The 19026-nt window shown below is 45.2% G+C and overlaps 1 protein-coding gene across 1 annotated transcript in view; it reads left to right on the top strand.

The window, feature by feature from the left end:
* The window catches only part of LOC147708356 (visual pigment-like receptor peropsin), a 138874-nt gene extending 122938 nt beyond the window's left edge, over positions 1 to 15936 (top strand). The window contains exon 3 of the mRNA XM_086925107.1: positions 14807 to 15936. Within this exon, the coding sequence (XP_086781233.1) occupies positions 14807 to 15244 (438 nt within the window). The 3' untranslated portion in view covers positions 15245 to 15936. The remainder of the gene's footprint in view (positions 1 to 14806) is intronic.
* Positions 15937 to 19026: the final 3090 nt, after the last annotated feature.

The following is a 19026-nucleotide window of genomic DNA, read 5'->3' as shown; positions in this document are numbered from 1 at the left end:
TAACTGCCACCATCCTGTAGCCTGCAGGGACTGCCTGCGCGATATCAGGCTGGGAGCTAGCCCTAAACCAGGTTTCTGTTAGGAAGACCAGGTCCCATGCCTCATTTTGAATGCTTAGCCAAATGTCCTCTGCATGTTTAGGGAGAGACCTGCAATTAACATAGCAGGCCTTAATCTTACAATCAGGTAAGCAGTTATGCTCCATGGCGCGAGAATTGACCTTTGTTTGCCTCCATGGAGCTCTAATCCAAAACTGACAGTGCTTACAGCTGCCATACCCCTGCTCACCTTGAGACTCTTTCCAATCCCCAAGGTTAATCCTAATGGTCTCCGGACAAGTCGGTGGTGCCAGGTCATAAGGTTCCGCACTGGACCATCGGATAACCGTGGATAATATACCCCGGGCAGCCTGGCTAGCGCTAGCCGGGGTCGAGACGCGGACCGGCGCAGACGGGCTTGCCTCTAGTGCGCCATTGGCGCACCCCCTGCGCGCGCGTGGCCATAGTTTAAATAAGGGGAAGAGCTTCAACCACTAGCGCGCTAACCCCCAAAAATGGCGCTGACCAGGGGAAACAGTAATGTCCGCCCCTGTGGCGGGCGGAAATGCCAGGGAAGCAGGTGGGGCCAAGGTCAGAGAAGCAAGTGAAGCCGGGGCTGAGGCAACAGTATCAGAAGCATCAGAGGGAATGGTCCCAGAGGTTGAGGACGGAGAGGTGGGGACCATGGGATATTTCCGCTGTGGGGCATAAGGAGGGGGGACGAGAATCCAATAGCTCTTCGACATGCTCATCTTTTGCCTGCCAACCAACATAACTTTTATCAGTTTGCAAGCTACACTTCCTATCTGCGCACTCTATGCCTTTCTTGATCTTTACCCTTTCGTAGGGTACTGCCTTCTGCATAATAGTTTGTGTCTGCTTTCTTCGAAGTTCCTTCTCTGCCCACATACATCGCTTTTTAGCTTCTTTCTGCCATACTCTCAAAGAATCAAACCTGGACTGCCTACTCCTCGTAGCAAACAATTTGTCCTACAGGAAATGTATTTTCTGCTCATCAAACGAGCCAGTAAGTGGCCATTGCAGCTTAGCATTGTCCTTCGTATATTTATTCCACAATATGCTAAACATAATAGGGCCAATACCATGCTTGACATATATGGAAACATTCGGAGTACCCTCTGGAGGTGCGGGCTGGCTCTCTTCCAACCTAGCATTAGTAGAACAGCATCAGCATCCAAAACACCCTAACTTACTTAAACAAGGCATCTTAATAGAAGACACATGCACTGTCCCTAACAAACAACACCCACAACAATAACACAAAAGATTCAAACCACTGTTGGAAAGCACAATTCCTTTTCACTCAAACACACATTCTACCAATGTGAACGCGAACAGCTGAAGACCTTTTCAATACGCAAGCCGAATTACCAGTTGTCCCGTCAGACTGCTTGCAAACACTCTGTGTCCTTTACAAGGGTCTTAAAACCAACCAGACACAAACCAAGATGGTGTGAAACCGTACCAAGACACAGCCTGTCGACTTGTGTCGTTCAAACAAGGCCGTTCAGAAACTGCAGACAAAACAATCCGAAGACTGCATCAGGACACAGCCCAAAGGCTCTTGCCAACCAAGAATGGAGCCATTTTCCTATGAAGCAAGTCACTTACCTGGTGCACACAGGTTGAGTCAAATTATTCTCCACTGCCGACTCTTTAGACAAAACAGTCAGCTCAAAGGTTTCACCTTCTCAGGACCCCAGCAGGTGACCACTAGCCGAGGATCTGCCCGATCAGAAGGGTGGGGCAGCTGGGAGAACCAAGCTTGGTCTTATGGATGTGGGGCAAGATCAGCCCGACTTACCAGACACCACCCTGGCTCCTGCGACCCAATTACGGGTGAGGGAGCCAAACTTCGTGGGTTCAATGTTCGGGCACCAACTGATGGACGGGGCCCTCTAGGGCCACGCGGGTTCTTATGGCCACCTGCTATGCCTTCCCAAAATGAAGAGTCTCTCGACAGTAGAGAATGAAAACCTACATTTATTCAGATATGTACTCTGCAGAGGAGGCCAGTCAGACCTTTCCCCTAAGATGTCTGTCGAGGGAACTGACTCCCCAGGGTACGCTTATACATAATGAACCTCTCTGGAGATTTCTGCCATGCCTCTGGTGGAAAACTATTGGCTTGAGCTGGTCATGAACAAAGGAGGTACACAGAGATGAGCTAGCACCTGCCAGAGGGGTGCACTATCAGGATCTCAAGGCCACTGTGCCGAGTCTCAGCGTCTCCTCACGTGGGAGCAAAGCTACATGTGTACAATGGAATGCAAAAGCAGAATAATTGTCTGTTAGTAAGTCGAGTTGCAGCCTTGACCAGAAATGAAAATAATAACGAAGTAAAGTGTTCTGCTGAGGCAAGTGATTCTAAGTACTAAGGCCTAATATGAGCAAAGCCCAGGCTGTCAAATAAGGATTACGAAATAAAAAATGGAGTCACACAAGCTAATTGAAGTCCTACATGCTGCAGGGATAACTCAGTGGGTTACATAGCGCAAGTACAAATACATGTATTTTAGCCACAAAATGCTAACCTAATACAACATAACCAGTGCATTATGGGAAAGGGGAATTTCAAATCTAACAATATGAGTGTGTATATGGGTTATTGATTGGTTGTCTGAGTATCTGTATGGGGGCCTGAGTGTCTGTGTGGGTGGGTGGGGAGTGGGTGACTCTGAGCATAGATATGTGAGTGGGTGATTCACTGGGTGCATGGGTTCAAGAGCGCATCTGTGAAGGGTTGTATGGGTGGGTGAGTGTGTGTATGGGTGTGACTTAAAGACACCAAAAGTCCACTCCACAATCAACTTGCTGCAGCCGAGAGCTTGATTGTGGGTCATCTTGCGTTTCTGGATTCTTCACCAGTGTCATTACCCACGGCATCGGTGCATACCCTTGGTCAGCTAAAACAATGGAAAAAGGTGTTACATTAGTCAGCAATAATGATGTGGTAGAGAAGTGCATTGGTCGCCATTATGTCCGGTGTCCAGCTTTCTACATTCACCTTGCACACGGCCATGTACATGCCATGAAACAGCAACAAATTCATACAAGTGTTAATTGGTAAAAGTTTACACATTACTACACAGCCAGATTCGTTGCTCCCTGTGATGCCTCTATTTCTTGAGATTCAGTAGCAATACTTTGTAGGAGTTGATTAGTCACCAATGACAATGTGTACTTTAAGATTTCATAGGAAATTGTCTAACAAGCTTTGATTGTGTGGATATTTAAATTTTGAACCCCCATCCTTACAATTACATGACACATGGAAATAGCTGTTGGAATATTTTCCTTCTGGAACAAATCTTTAGTACAACTTTTAGTGCATGTACATGTTTTTATGTATCAGGCACAGACATGAAAGTGGATGTATGTGACCATGTGACATGTTATCACATGGTGGTGCACAGTGTACACTGTGGGGACACTATACAGAAGTTAGTAGATGTGTTGTGAGGTTTAACAGAATATTTGAACAAGTAGACTAGATACACTGGAATGCAAAACACATTGGGGACAGTGTAGGCCATAGCTTTGACAGTAATCAGTATCCGTTCATTGTGTGTCTGCGCTGGCAGTAGCAGTGCACATTTCCTCTGTGACACTTGGTAACAATTTTGTTAGCTGTCATAGGGGATATGAAATCCATTTTAGTATGAAGTCATAAGGATGAAGGTGAGCTGTTCCTTGCAGGCCACCATCCCTGTGTTAATAGCCGATCACAGAGGGTCGCAAATTGATACCTTCCTAATGAATATTAGTTAGGCACGTCATTCAGGAACCCCGCCAATTAAGTGTTTTGTGAACCGACTTAATAGTTCTTAGGTTAGTTTGTAAAATACAAATAAATTCACAAACACAATTTGTGCACTTTTCAAACACATTTTGTAAATGAAATAATGTATCAGGACCCTAACTGTTATAAGGAAACGGATGCCAATTATAGTCATTCCTTGTTTGCAGTTCTAGCTGGGGGTAAGTACCTTGTTGAAATATGTATGATTTATAATAATAAAAAATGTAAGCTGCTTAGGCATCAGCCAGGGAACTATTGAAGTTTCTCTGCGTTTTTCATGGCTACTGGCCAAGTTATGCAGAGTGTCTACTATTTAGCAAGCCACCGAGTGAATAATGAAGTTTCTTTTCTATTTGAAAGGCCACTACCCAAACAGTAAATCGTTCCTGCTATTTATCCAGCAATCAAGTAAATGATTTTTTTTTCTATTTGCCAGGCTGCCAGTGAAATAGTATACATAGCATGCTATTTATTAAGCGGCTAGGAAAAACATTGGGGCATATTATCAAGAAAGGGCCTTACATTATCGCCGCTTTTATCGGCAGAAAACTGCTGATAAAGCGGCGATAATGGGCTTGATAATATGCTCTATGAATTCCAATCGAAGCCCATGTTAGATGTGAAGACATTTAACATGGGCTTCGATTGGAATTCATAGAGCATATTATCAAGCCCATTACCGCTGCTTTATCGGCAGTTTCCTGCCGATAAAAGCGGCAATAATGTAAGGCCCTATCTTGATAATATGCCCCTTTATGTTTATTTGCTATTTGCATGGCTACTGGCCACGTTGTAAGTAATGTCTGCTGTGTTGCCAGAATCCCGGTAATGGGTGAAGTTGCTGTTTGCTTAACTGCTGGCTATACAGTACATAATGTCTGCTAAATTAGCTAGCAGCTGAGTAAAAAGTGAAGTTTAAATGTAATTTGCATGGCTGCCGGACAAGCAGAGCAGAATTTGTACTATTTAGCCAGCAGCCGAGCAAATAGTACATTTTTTCTGCTATTTGCATGACCGTTGTCCAAACAGTGCAGAATCTCTATTATTTAGTCGGCGTTCGGGTAAATAGCACAGTTGCTATGCTATTTTTTAGGCCTCTGCGGAAAAGTAAATACTTTCTACTGGTTAGCCAGAAGCCAAGTAAATAGAGAAAATTCACTATTCACTGATCAGCTGGCTAAATGGCAGGGCCCTTATTTATGAGGCCTTGCGTCAGTTTTGAGCCGCCGGTGCGTCACTTTTTGTGACGCACCAGCGGCGTACAAAATGCGCCTTGTTGCGCCATATTTAAAAAGTGACGCATCTAGGTAGATGCGTCACTTTTTAAACCCCTGCGCCACATTATACCTGCGTCAGGTATAATGTATGCAGAGGGGGCGTTCCCCCGCAAAAAGCCTCGTAATAGTGACGCAGTGAAATCTATGAGATTTCACTGCGTCACTTTTAGGATGCTGTTGCGTCAAAATCTTGCGCCTGCCTCACAGCAGGCGTAAGACTGATGCAAGCCCTTTCGCATGGGGCTTTCCCCATGTGAAAGGACGCATTGCTGGAGTTGCGTCACTTTTGTGACACACTCCAGCAATGCGTCACTTTTGCGCTTACAGATGCGTCCGAAATACTGACGTATCTGTAAGTCCTTGCGACATGATGCGTCATACATTAAATATGACGCATCATTGGTGTCGCAAGGAGTGCGCAGTGAAAAGTGACGCATCGCTGTTTTCACGCAGCAATGCGTCACTTTTCATAAATGAGGCCCCAGGTATTTTATAATATTTGTGCTGCGGCTGTGGAAACAGCAAAGAAGCCTCACTGTTTACTTGCCCTTGGACTAGAAGCAGAAACCGTGTACTATTTGGTCGACAGCCATGCAACAGCAAAAAAGCTTCACCATTTACTGAGTCACATTACCAGATAGCAGAGATCCTGTACGTTTTGGCAGGCAGCCATGCAAATAGCAAATAAAATTCACTATTTTCCCAGACGCTGATTAAATGGCAGAGATCGTGCACTATTTGGCCAGTGTCTATGCAAATAGTACACAGTGGAGGTTAGAAATAGTGAATTTTCCTTGCTGTTTGCACAGTTGCCAGCCAAATACCACATGATCTCTGCCATCTAGTTGGCGGCCAGGCAAATAAAGAAGCCTCATTGCAGTTTGCATGTCTGCTGGACAAATAGTATAGGATCTCTGCTATCTAGTCGGTGGCTGGGTAAATTGTGAAGCTCCTTTACTATTTTCACGTGTTCCTGCAATAGTGCACGATCTCTACCATTATGTTGTTAGCTGGCTGGGTAAATAGTGAACTTTCTTTGCTATTTGCACAGCCATTGGCCAAATTATACACAATTTCTGATATTTAGTAATTGACAGGATTAATTGTGAAGTTCCCTTGCTATTTGCACTGCTTTGGGCAATAGTTTCTTAGTGGTTTCCATGGTTTCTGTGAAATGCTTCATTATCTCTACTATTTTAGTCGGCAGCCAGATAAATAGTGAAGTCCCTTAGTTGTTTGCACAGTCGCTGGCCACATAGTATATGATCACTGCCATCTAGCCAGCAGTCCAAATATTACATTATTTCTGCTAGCTATATCTATTGTATATATAGTGAATCTTCTTTGTTGTGTGAATGGCCACAGGCGAAATAGTACATGATCTCTGCTATCTAGTTGGCTCCTGGATAAATAGTGACGTTTCTTTGCTATGTGCATGGCCGATTGTCAAACAGTACATAATTTCTTCTAGCTAGTGGGTGGCTGGGTGAAAAGTGAAGTTTTTTGGCTGTTTGCATGTCCAGCAGGCAAAGACTACATATTCTCAACTACTTAGTCGGCGGCCGAGTAAATAATGAAATTTGCTAACTCTTTACACAGTCTCCTTTCAAATAGTGCATAATCTCTGATATTTAGCCAGCAACCATGCAAATAGCAGCAAAAATTCACTATTTACCCTGCCCCCTGCAGCTGCTACCTTTTTAAATATTTTGTTATTTTTCTACATGAAGGGGTAGACATTTATTAATATCACAATAGTATAAATGCTGGCAAGCTGAGCTTCGTTGAACATCTGGTCTGGAACACACATCTTAGCATAGCCAACTGAGCCCTTTCACATTCCTGCTTACTATGTTTTAATAGGGTGACAGCATCTCTTGCTATTCGCAACTTTGGAGATGGGAAACTTTTTAAAATAATTGTTATTATTCTATGAATGTCACAAATATATATCATAGCAATTATAATCAAAAGGTGACGAAATAGTCAATATAGTATCATTAACGATCATAGGGTAAGTCCGCAAGAGCATGAGCAACAAGCAAATTATGATCATATTATCGTTAAACAACCTAGAGCAGTTGATTATTTCATATAGTGTATCATAGCCTCTCATATCTGAAACCCAAGTTTTTGCTGTTTGGCTGATTTTAAGGCATATAAACTATATTCCATATTATAAACATAGTAAAATTTTGCCCTCCACATCTCAAATGAGGGAGCCTCCCTTTGGAGCCAAGAAGAGGCAATACAAATATGCACCACTACTACAGCAATAAATGATAAGTATCAAAATGTGTACATTGGTTGCCCGTTTGAAATATTTGTACATATCCCTAATAACATCATTGCCTTCGTTATTGATATAGAGGTACCTGTAACTTCTTGTAGAAACAATTCTATTTGTTGCTTTAATTGCGACAGTGCAAAGCTTTCAAAGAAAACATGCACACTATCTGCTCCATCGCTATAGGGGAACAGCCTTTACAACGGGGGTATTACCACACGCTACCATTACAACGCTGCTATTACAACGCAAGTCGTTACAACGACTTGCGCTGGAGGGCGCTGTTGGATAGGGAATAGTTTAATTTTCTATTCCAACACCTTCCCTACTGTAACGTGGGCTGGAGTTGGAATAGAAAATTAAACTATTCCACTATCCAGCGCTTACAGCGCAAGTCGTTGTAACGACTTGCATTGTAAAAACAGCGTTGTAATGGCACGCGTGGTAAAAGCCCGCGTTGTAATGCCATACAACCTCACTATAAGACCTGAAGCATTTACCATCATTATTTCAACCCCACTTCATCATGCGTTCAGGTGTGTGATATAAATCAAAGATGGTCTTATAATGCTGCGTTTGTAAATTCGATGAGAGCAGTATTTTTCCTGCTATATCTATAGAAGTCTGGGTCACCACTCCATCAACCCCTAAACGTGCGGCCCATTTAAGATCATAAGCAGTCAGATCGCCCTTTTAAGAGATTCACTTAGCATAGAGTATAGTACCCCTACCATGGTATTCCTTCTAATAGCCTCTATAATTGGAAGCGTCATGATTCCCTCATACAGGTGATGTCTAACGAGATAATCTCGCAGTTGCAGATGCTTAAAAAAGTCATTATGTTGAAGTTGATAACTTTCAACTAATTCCTTGAATGAGCATAGCACCCCACCCTTGTATAAATCACCCAGATATCTAATCCCCTGCATCTTCCACCACAACATCTTAAAGTCCGAGAATATTTCCGGAAACCTGACAGCTGAATTGAGTAGAGTACAATAGTTTAGTTTTGGAATTTTCAACCACCTCACATACCCTTTTCCAAGCCTTATAAGCTGAAATCATAACCTTAAACCTAGTTTTTTTTAAATAACTTGGCTCGGAAAATGTTAATACCACATTTCTAGCTTCTTCCCTTAGCAATAGTTGATATATTGAAGGAGCTTCTGCCTCTATCACGTCTTCCCCTGTCAGCAGAATACGCATATTTTGCAATAAGCAAACATAATAGTAAAAACAAAGATTCCGAACAGACTAACCTCCCCTGTCTAATGGTAGCATCATGTATTTGAAGGCTCTACTGGCTTTACGTTGTCCCCAGATGATGATGTCATATTGAATATCAATATTGTGAGAGCATCTGTTGCTATGCGCAACTTTGGAGATGGTAAACTGCTGTAAAAAATATTATTAAAAAAAGAATCTCAAATGCTGCTGAAGCCAGTCGATACTTAAGAGGCTTTAACACAACATGTGGTGTTGTAGGACCTTAACTCAGGTGCTCATAGTTTTACAAGTTTACACAGCAGGACATAGGGAAAACGGCGGTAGTATGGCATAACCTGGCTCTTACACAATGAGTTTTGTAAATATAGTATTGTGGTGTGCGCTCTAGTCTACGAGCGTGAACGCGATGACGCGTCACGCCGTAGACAAGAGCGGAAGGCGCACGCATGCGCACACGGGCCGGGATTGAAGGCGTGAAAGGAATAGTTGGCAGTTGGCGACCGGAGCTCGGACTAATTAGACGCTCGGCGCTTTATGCTTGTGTTAGCATTGTATGTTATAAATAAATAAGTTCTTAACATCTGAGGCTCATAGTATTGAGTGTGGGGGCTAAGAGACAACATTATATTGGCGACGAGGCTGAGAAACGAACACCCACCGAGCACAGTGAAACGGACCATCGATCCTTCCCCAGCCCTCCACCTGCCAGCAGGACAGGACAGCAACCAGCAACCAGCACAAGCATAGAGCGTGGCAGCGGCGCAACAGTACCACAGGCCAGGATACAAGCTACAAGGAATCAGGTCAGTGCTGCACAAAGGGACAAGAGCCTATAACCCAGCACCCTGGCAACCAAAAGCACCATCCCAAAGCCAGAGGAGGGGGTACAAACAGAAAACCCCATGCAGGCATTAAGGGATAACACACCAGGGAGTCCCAGAAGTCAAGGTGACTCAGAAGGGAGTGCAGGAGCATCCAGTGTGCCCAACGAACCCAGAGCCCAAGCAGAAGCTCCTAGAGGCGAGGCCAAGATGGCAAACCAAGCTTCAGCCCTGATGGCCCCCATTCCATTCCTACCCATACCAGGAGAACCCCAGCTGAAATGGGAGGATTGGAGGGAATACTTTAAGAACTACATAGAGGCATTAGAGGACGAAAATGGAGAGGAATACACACCAGCAAGAAAAAAGAGATTGTTACTCCACAATCTAGGCCCGGAGGGGGTGAGGGTGTTCACAAACATCGTGCCCAAGGAAGAAGGTGCAACAGAGACGGATGTCTTCAAAAATGCACTGGAAGATCTGGACAACCACTACCGCCCAGCAGTTTGTGTTTCCATAGACCGTTATAATTTCCAACAAAGGAAGCAAGAGGCTGGCGAGTCCATAGACGACTACGTGGCTGCGCTCCGACGTCTTGCCATCACGTGCCAATATGGTGCTCTACAGGACGAGTACATTAAAGACCAGATAGTCATGCATACTACCAACAGGTCTGTCCAGGACAAACTATGGGCACAGAATGAGACCTCACTCAAGGAAGTCATAGCAATGGTGAAAAAGGCAGAAATGTCGAAACGCTGCGCAGACGCGGCCAAAAGAGAAAGCACGCAGAAGCAGATGGTTAACAAGATAGACGAGTCCTCAACACCCAACAAACAAAAAGGATCCTACGGAGAACAGAGGAAGGAGACCAAATGGACCGGGAAACAGACGGGCCGCCCCAGTACAGACAACAAATTCTCTTGTTATAGATGTGGCAGCGCAGCGCACTCTGCTCAGGATAAACGTTGTCCAGCGTTTCGCGCCAGATGCGCGTTCTGCGGGCTGGTCGGCCATTTTGAAAAGGTATGCCGCAAAAAGGGAAAGAAGTCCACTGTCAAGTGTGTGGAATCAGCGACGTCGGAAGTCAGCGAGGAAGATGATCAAGAAGATGGAGAAATGGTACTGTGTATAGAGGATCAAGTATTGGATGTGGCAGGAAAACGCAGAGATAAGCCCCGCACAGACATGCTCATAGGGGGAGTGAAGGTGCATGTGGCAGTCGACTCAGGTTCTCCCTGGACCATAGTGCAAAGATCCATATGGGATGAAGATTTCGCACCAGTAGTTGGGCCAGATATACTCCCACCGGACATCCGGCCCATCTCCTACACAGAGAACGCCATTCCCTTGGTGGGCTGCCGAGACTTCACGTTCGAGTTTAGAGGGAGGTCTGCCACCTGCACATTGTACGTTGCAGAGAAGGGCCCTTCGGTACTCGGATGGAGAAACGCATGGGATCTAGGGATCATACTCAACCCGGGCGGAAAAGAACAGATACTCTTAACGGACGAGTGGCCCCTCACCAAAGGAGAAGATTGGAAATCAGCCTACCCCAAGGTATTCGGGGGTACAGTGGGAAAACTGGACAAATTCGTCCACAAGATGGTCCTCAAGGAAGGGGCAATACCAGTGATGCACAAAGTCAGGAACATCCCCATATCCACCAGCGAAGCTGTGCAACAGGAACTTCAGAGACTGGAGAAACAGGGCATCATAGAGCCTGTGGACAGCTCGGAGTGGTTGTCCCCCTTAGTGGTGGCCAATAAACCTAATGGGAAGGTTCGTCTCTGCGTGGACCTCCGCGAGCTCAACAAATGCCTCATTGTTGAGAAATTCCCCCTGCCCAGAATTGAGGAAATGCTGGCAAGAACAAAAGGTATCAGCTACTTCTCCACCATAGATCTCACGTCAGCATACCATCAAATCGAGCTGCATCCAACGAGTAGAAAGTACACCTCCTTCATCACGCCCTTTGGGTGTTATCAATTCCGAAGGATGCCCTTTGGTCTGGCGTCAGCAGCGGCCGTCTTTCAAAAGTTGATGCATCGGCTGTTTAAGGACATCTCAGGAGTGCAGTACTTCCAGGATGACATACTGGTAATGGGCTCCACCAAAGGGGATCATGACAGCAAACTAACCAGGGTCCTCGAAGTGCTACAAAACAAAGGCTTAACGGCGGAGTAGAGCAAATGTAAGATTGGGATGCCCTCAGTCACGTACTTGGGACACAAGATCGGAACACATGGTATCTCCCCGAAGGAACAGAATGTGAGGGCCATCAAGGATGCCAAAGCCCCGAGTACCAAGGAGGAAGTGCGGTCATTCCTAGGAATGGCCGAGTACTATAGTAAGTTCGTGAGACACTTTGCCACAAAAACGCACAGAATGCGACAACTCATCAGGGACAAGTCGAAGTTTGAATGGGACTCGGAAGCGCAAAACGAATTTGAAACTGTAAAGGAATGCATCAGCCAAGCCGTTCCCTTGCAAGGATACGTCCCCTCAGGCAAAACCATCTTGACGACGGATGCAAGCGACAAAGGCTTAGGGGCAGTGTTGGCACAGGAGAGGGAGAATGGATCCATAGAAACCATCAGTTTCGCTTCACGTGCTCTCTCCCCGACGGAACAAAGGTACAGTGTCATTGAAAAAGAGATGCTGGCAGTCACTTGGGCCATGGGCAAGTTTTGACAGTTCATTTGGGGAACCAGGTTCAAGCTCCAAACTGATCACAAGCCCCTGGTCAAGGTTCTGACGTCTTCGGGCCACGACACTGCGACCCCGAAAATAGCAAAAATGACACTAAAACTACTAGATTACACGTATGACGTGGAATATCTGCCAGGAACTCAAAACAGGGTGGCAGATTACCTCAGCCGAGCATCTGCAATGGAGGAAGCGCCGGAGACGGCCCCGGACAAAGAGGAGATGGTAGCAAGCATGGAAGACCATGAGGTGACGATTAGCCGTCAAGAATGGGCGGCTGCCTACGAACAAGATGTGGAGAAAGCAGAGATAAAACGACACCTCACGTCTGGATGGCCGGACAAGAAGAAGCTCACAGAAGGAGTGCGGAAGTTCTACGAGATGAGAGAGGAACTATCCTTGAGTGATTCAGGGGTCTTTCTGTACAGAGGAGAAAGGGTAGTACCACCTGAAGCCCTGATACCCAGGTTGTTGAAACAACTACATGAAGGACATCTGGGCATCGTAAAGACCAAGGCACGAGTCAAGCAAATGTATTGGTGGCCAGGCATGGATGCCCAAATAGAAAGGCAAGTGAGAGAATGCGGACAGTGCCAAGGAGCGGACAAAATACTACGACCTCTCAGACCTGCCTTGGGAAAGTTCGAGAACCCACAAAACCCCTGGGAGAACGTGGCTATTGACATACTCGGGCCCGTACTGGATAGCAGAGGAATAAACAAATTCCTGTGTGTCGTCATTGACAAGTATTCCAAATGGACTGAAGTCGATATACAAGAATCCATGGACACAGACACCGTGCTGAGGTTCCTGACGTCTTTGTTCTTGAGAGAAGGAATACCCAAATCCATACTTAGTGATAACGGACCGCAATTCGTTTCGGACAAGTGGACGCGATTCATGAAGAGGAATGGGATTGAGTCAAAACACACAGCCATCTACCACCCAGCATGTAACGGCCAAGTAGAGCGGTTCAACCGTGTGCTAATGGGCTCCATACAAGCAGCCATCTCGCAAGGAAAAGACTGGGAGACCGAAGTAATGAGCATGCTGTGGGCTTACAGGATCACCCCATCGGTGGTGGGGTACAGCCCCTTCCAAGTGTTGAGAGGTCGACTCCCGTTCACCCGGGACAACGTAGTGTGGAGGGAGAAAACCATCACCAGCAATTGGTCCCCGGCGGTGGTCCAGCACAACCTTGAGAAGGCCCAGAAGATTTATGCCGCCCATTACGACAAACGACGCAACACGAAGGAAACAGAGCTGGAAGAAGGAGAATGGGTCAGGGTCAAGCTTCCCACCCTACAAAAGAAAGGAGAAAGCGAGTATAGTCAACCCTTACAGGTCAAAGAAGTGCGAGGCAGGGCGGCTCTCCTCAGCGACGGCAAGGTGTGGTCCCAAGACCGCATGGCCCGAGTCAACAAGATTGTAACGTGGCCCAAGTCAGAGGAAGAGGAGATACAGGTGGGGTCCGAAGAAATAAGGCCTCCTTTTGGGCCTGACTCAAACGTACCTTCGGAAGGAGAAGGAGATGGCGGAGAAATGGAAACACCTACCACAGAGACAACCAACAGGGACTATACCCCTGCCGGCGAAGTACAGAGAGAAGATCAGAGAGACGGTGAGAGGTTATTTGGAGAGAGAGAGGCGGAAGAGAACATGCCGGTAAGGTACACCCGCAGTGGCAGAGTGGCAGAGTGGCAGAGCTGTGCCCTCCAGATATAGAGACTTTGAAATGAGTGGACATTAGAACTTGGACTGGTATTGTTATCTTTGTTAAGGTTAAAGGGGGGAGGTATGTGGTGTGCGCTCTAGTCTACGAGCGTGAACGCGATGACGCGTCACGCCGTAGACGAGAGCGGAAGGCGCACGCATGCGCACGCGGGCCGGGATTGAAGGCGCGAAAGGAATAGTTGGCAGTTGGCGACCGGAGCTCGGACTAATTAGACGCTCGGCGCTTTATGCTTGTGTTAGCATTGTATGTTATAAATAAATAAGTTCTTAACATCTGAGGCTCATAGTATTGAGTGTGGGGGCTAAGAGACAACATTATAAGTATGAGAGAAGTTATTTCTTGCCACACATTTCCCACCGTGAAAGTAGTGGAATATTTAATGAGTACTATTTCGGAGCCTTTGGCTTTTTAGTAAATGTAACGTGTGCTGTAAAATGCACTGTTTGATTGCATTGTTCGCTTCGGCACCAGCACTGATGTGTTTAAAAAAAAGAAAAATTGTATAAATTGAGCACTGAAAAAAGCAGGCGCACAGCTTAGCTCTCCCCCCATATACCCTTTATAGCATTTTGTGATAAATCCCGATAACACTTTTGCAAGGCACCAGTCATAAATGTTGTCTCTTCCCGTTGATCAACTATCCCCATTAGAAAAATTGCATATACCATTTCCTATTGACCAGTAAAATATTTCCTTTACAAAGCTAATCAATTGAGGTTTGTGTAAAAGGAAGTAAGGACATTCTACGACCAGAAATTATATACAATGCTCTATACATGACACTTTGCAGCATACGAAAGGTAATGCCAATGAACTAGTTGTAAACGTTTGTTTTAAAAAATAATGATATAAGAGCCTAATGTTTTTCATTGTTATTTTTTCCTTTTAGGTATCTGTTGTCATATGCACGGCTTTTATTGTTGCCTGGTCTCCCTACGCTGTTATATCCATGTGGTCGGCGTCAGGCTACTTTGTACCGAGCTTCACGAGCATACTAGCCAGCCTTTTTGCTAAATCTGCCAGCTTTTACAACCCGCTCATCTATTTTGGAATGAGCTCCAAATTCCGGAAAGATCTTCACAGCCTGCTGCGTTGCTCAAAGGAAAACAGGGATCCTGTGAAGCTAAAATGCTTTAAACACCTTAAACAGAAACAAGAATCTTTGCAACAAGTCAGAGAGCAAAAACAGGCTTCAGGGCTGCGACCAATTTATGACTCTGGATTAGTTAATCAAAGCAACACCCTCCCTCCTCAAACAAAGGAATTATGTGTGGGTGCATCAATTGTAATCGAAGAGGACATTAATGTTGAATGTGACAGACTTTGAGGTATATATCTATCTGACTATGCAAACATTACTTTTCACTCTTTCTTAAACGAGAAATGTGAGTTCTGTGCCTGGCACTAAACGTGGCTATCTCGTGATAAATTGCATACTGTGAGGTGTTTAGATCATTAAATAGCATTGAAAAAATACAAAAACGTTTTCCGTAGGCTCGTGCTTGAATATCATTCGTAGAGTGAGCCATTTGCTTACAGAGCACTAATTTTGGCCAACGTATAACAAAAGAGTTTCCTTTGTGGAAACTATTTTCAGGCAATGTTTTTAGTTTTCCTATGAACTACTGGGTTACTGGAGCAGCTCTGGGCTCTGCACAGGGTGGGATTGGAAACAAAAGCAGCCCAACTTTTTATAATTTTTATTAGTATTCTCGATACTCACAGTTCAAGGATAAATGTTTTGACATTAATTCAACACAAAAAGATGATGGACGGAATGCTGAACATTGTCGAAAATTCCGTCAATCATCTTTTTGTGTTGCTATAGATGACATTAATTCACCACATATATTCACACAGAAAAGAAAATTAAAAACATAAACTCAAACTTCCCCTTGAATGTTGACCACCTCCCGCCCCTCCGTTTCATGAGGCATCCATAATACCATAGCAGATAAATACAAGCCATGTCACAGGGAACCTGTGAAAATTAACCCTCCTGGCCGAACATCTTCTGGAATGCAATACATTATGGGGCATATTTATTAAGAAGGAACACAGTGCAGCCAGTCACCCCGCTGCACTGCGCTGCATGATAGAGAAAGGGCAGGAATGCACTGTACTTAACAATATACGTCTCATTCATTCTAGCAGTAAGAGCCCTTACCATGAGGTGGAAGTCCCCCAGATGTCCTGCGGTCTCCACTTGGCAAGCCAATATGCTTCAGTGGGGGAAGGAAGAGGGTGCAGCTCTTCGCAGAGAAGAAGAGAGTGGATTGAGAAAGCAACCCATCTCGATGGACTAGGAGATTTTGCTACTCGCACTAGAATCACTTGACCTATTACCCCCTCAGGTTACCCCCAACCCCATAACACAAATTGTCGCTCTGTGACCCTTTATCATTGGGTTTCGAGACCCAGACCCATGCAATATAACCCAAGGGCACTAAAGTCATCCCAGGATTACATTTATAACATACTACTTTGATTATTATAGAAGCTAAATTCAGACAGACCAAGAGTAGGGATTGGGTGGGTTAGGGAGGGAGGGGACACAGTTGAACAATTTTCTATTGTTGATTAGAACTGTAAAGGCTTTATATTGACAAACTTTGTGCTGGGGCTACAATGTTTTAGTACCAACAATTTCATTGGAGAGCATTGTACTTGGTCTTTTATGTTATTGCATTGAGCAACATGTACAGAATTTGCTTGCAACATATATGCTGTACCTATCACAAATACAAAAGACTGGCTCTGTATGATACTCATTGCATTAGATGGAATGTCAAAGTCATCAATAAAGTGTGTTTAAAAAAACCAAAACAATATACGTCTCATTCCTGTCATTTCCCTGGCACTGGCACATAATGTGCTACCTAGCTCCTATGCAGGTATCCTTGCACCATTGTTCAAGGGTTCCTGTGTAGTAAGCAGGATTGTTTTCGTGCTGGAAGGGACACCTTCCGGCACAACAACAATCCCCTGAGACGTCTTCCTTTTTCTAACTGTGCTGCAGAATGCTACACACATAGAAAGAGAAAGATAAATATATTTCTCCTCATTACGCCTCCCTTGCGCAGCTTTATACTACAGTCCCAGGTTTACCAGTGTTGGTAAATCGGGGATTGCCTAAAAGGTAGCGTTGCCTGAGTTAGGTACCGTCCCCCTGAGCACAGCGGAGGATCGCAGGAGGCGATATACTACATTTATCTCAAGAGTTTATATAAAAATGTTGACTCCAATCTTCGTGTATAATGACGAGATTTTATTCAATGAAACAATATGTTGATTTTCATATTGCAGATCTTTTTTTATGAACATGACAGTGTTTAAGAAAACGTTCAACATCACCCAATTCATTTCGGGCACAGACTGCACTTCGTCAGGGGAGGTTTCTACAAAATAATAATACAAAGTATAATGAGTGACCAGTCGAAAAATGCAGTCCTCCACCTTCTCCCAGGTGTAGTGGAAGGTGTTCCATGCATCGAGCACAGAACTGTGTTTACGAAAGTCCATAAACAATGAATTCAAAAAGGAGAAAAGAAAACGTCCACAGAACAATTACAAGGTTCAAGGGCTACACGAGCAAAGTTATAGAGTGAATATTAGTGAGGAACATAAAGATAGAAGAAAACTTAACCCGTGCTGTGACTTTTTACTGAGCGGAACAAAAGGGGGTGGTGATGGACTGAGCATCTGAACCAATCAAAAACTCACACTCAGTCAACAGATCTAGGTTTAATCCATCACCGTTCTTTAGCCCACTCTGCCACCCCAGTTCAGACATGGCCATATGCAAATCAGTCTGACCCTGTGCCTCATGGGAACAGTCCAGCCCGAACTGCCAAGCCATGCGTTCCCTGGACTGGATTCAAGCTTCCTAAGACCGGTTTCTGGCATTACGGCCATCTTCAGCCAGGCTTGCTTGAATCCAGTGGCAAAGTGAGCAAGGGACTCACACCTGCGCATACCCTGCCAACTTATGGCGAACAAAGCGGTACAATAGGGGGTGTTGATGGACGGAGCATCTGAACCAATCAAACACTCACACCCAGTCAACAGATCTGGGTTTAATCCATCACCGTTCTTTAGCCCACTCTGCCACCCCAGTTCAGACAAGGCCATATGCAAATCAGTCTGACCCTGTGCCTCATGGGAACAGTCCAGCCTGAACTGCAAAGCCATGTCAAGATCTCTTGACTGGGTGTGAGTGTTTGATTGGTTCAGATGCTCCGTCCATCACCACCCCCTTTTGTACCTCTTTGTTCGCCATAAGTTGGCAGGGTATGCTCAGACATGAGTCCCTTGCTCACTTTGCCAATGGATTCAAGCAAGCCGGGCTGAAGACGGCTGTAATGCCAGAAACCGGTCCTAGGAAGCTTGAATCCAGTCCAGGGAAGGCATGGCTTGGCAGTTCGGGCTGGACTGTTCCCATGAGGCACAGGGTCAGACTGATTTGCATATGGCCATGACTGAACTGGGGTGGCAGAGTGGGCTAAAGAACGGTGATGGATTAAACCCAGATCTGTTGACTGGGTGTGAGTGTTTGATTGGTTCATATGCTCCGTCCATCACCATCCCCTTTTGTACCGCTTTGTTCACCATAAGTTGGCAGGGTATGCTCAGACGTGAGTCCCTTGCTCACTTTGCCAATGGATTCAAGCAAGCCGGGCTGAAGACGGCTGTAATGCCAGAAACCAGTCCTAGGAAGCTTGAATCCGGTTCAGGGAAGGCATGGCCTTGCAGTTCGGGCTGGACTGTTCCCATGAGGCACAGGGTCAGACTGATTTGCATATGGCCATGTCTGAACTGGGGTGGCAGAGTGGGCTAAAGAACGGTGATGGATTAAATCCAGATCTGTTGACTGGGTGTGAGTGTTTGATTGGTTCAGATGCTCCGTCCATCACCACCCCCTTTTGTGACTTTTTACTGATGCATACACAATGTGAGTACTCTGTGATCACAGAGCTGACGAATGCAAATGTAGGCACATATATGCCGAACATACCAAAATGGGGTGTGAAATACTGGTTAAATGCATTTTGCAAACGTGCCGTGCAGCGTGTTTACGGAAATAACAGAAGATGTTAGTAGATTTACTTA

The sequence above is a fragment of the Lissotriton vulgaris genome, chromosome 6, assembly GCF_964263255.1.
Source record: "Lissotriton vulgaris chromosome 6, aLisVul1.2, whole genome shotgun sequence".
NCBI lineage: Eukaryota > Metazoa > Chordata > Amphibia > Caudata > Salamandridae > Lissotriton > Lissotriton vulgaris.
This window is presented reverse-complemented; position numbering and strand designations above follow the sequence as displayed.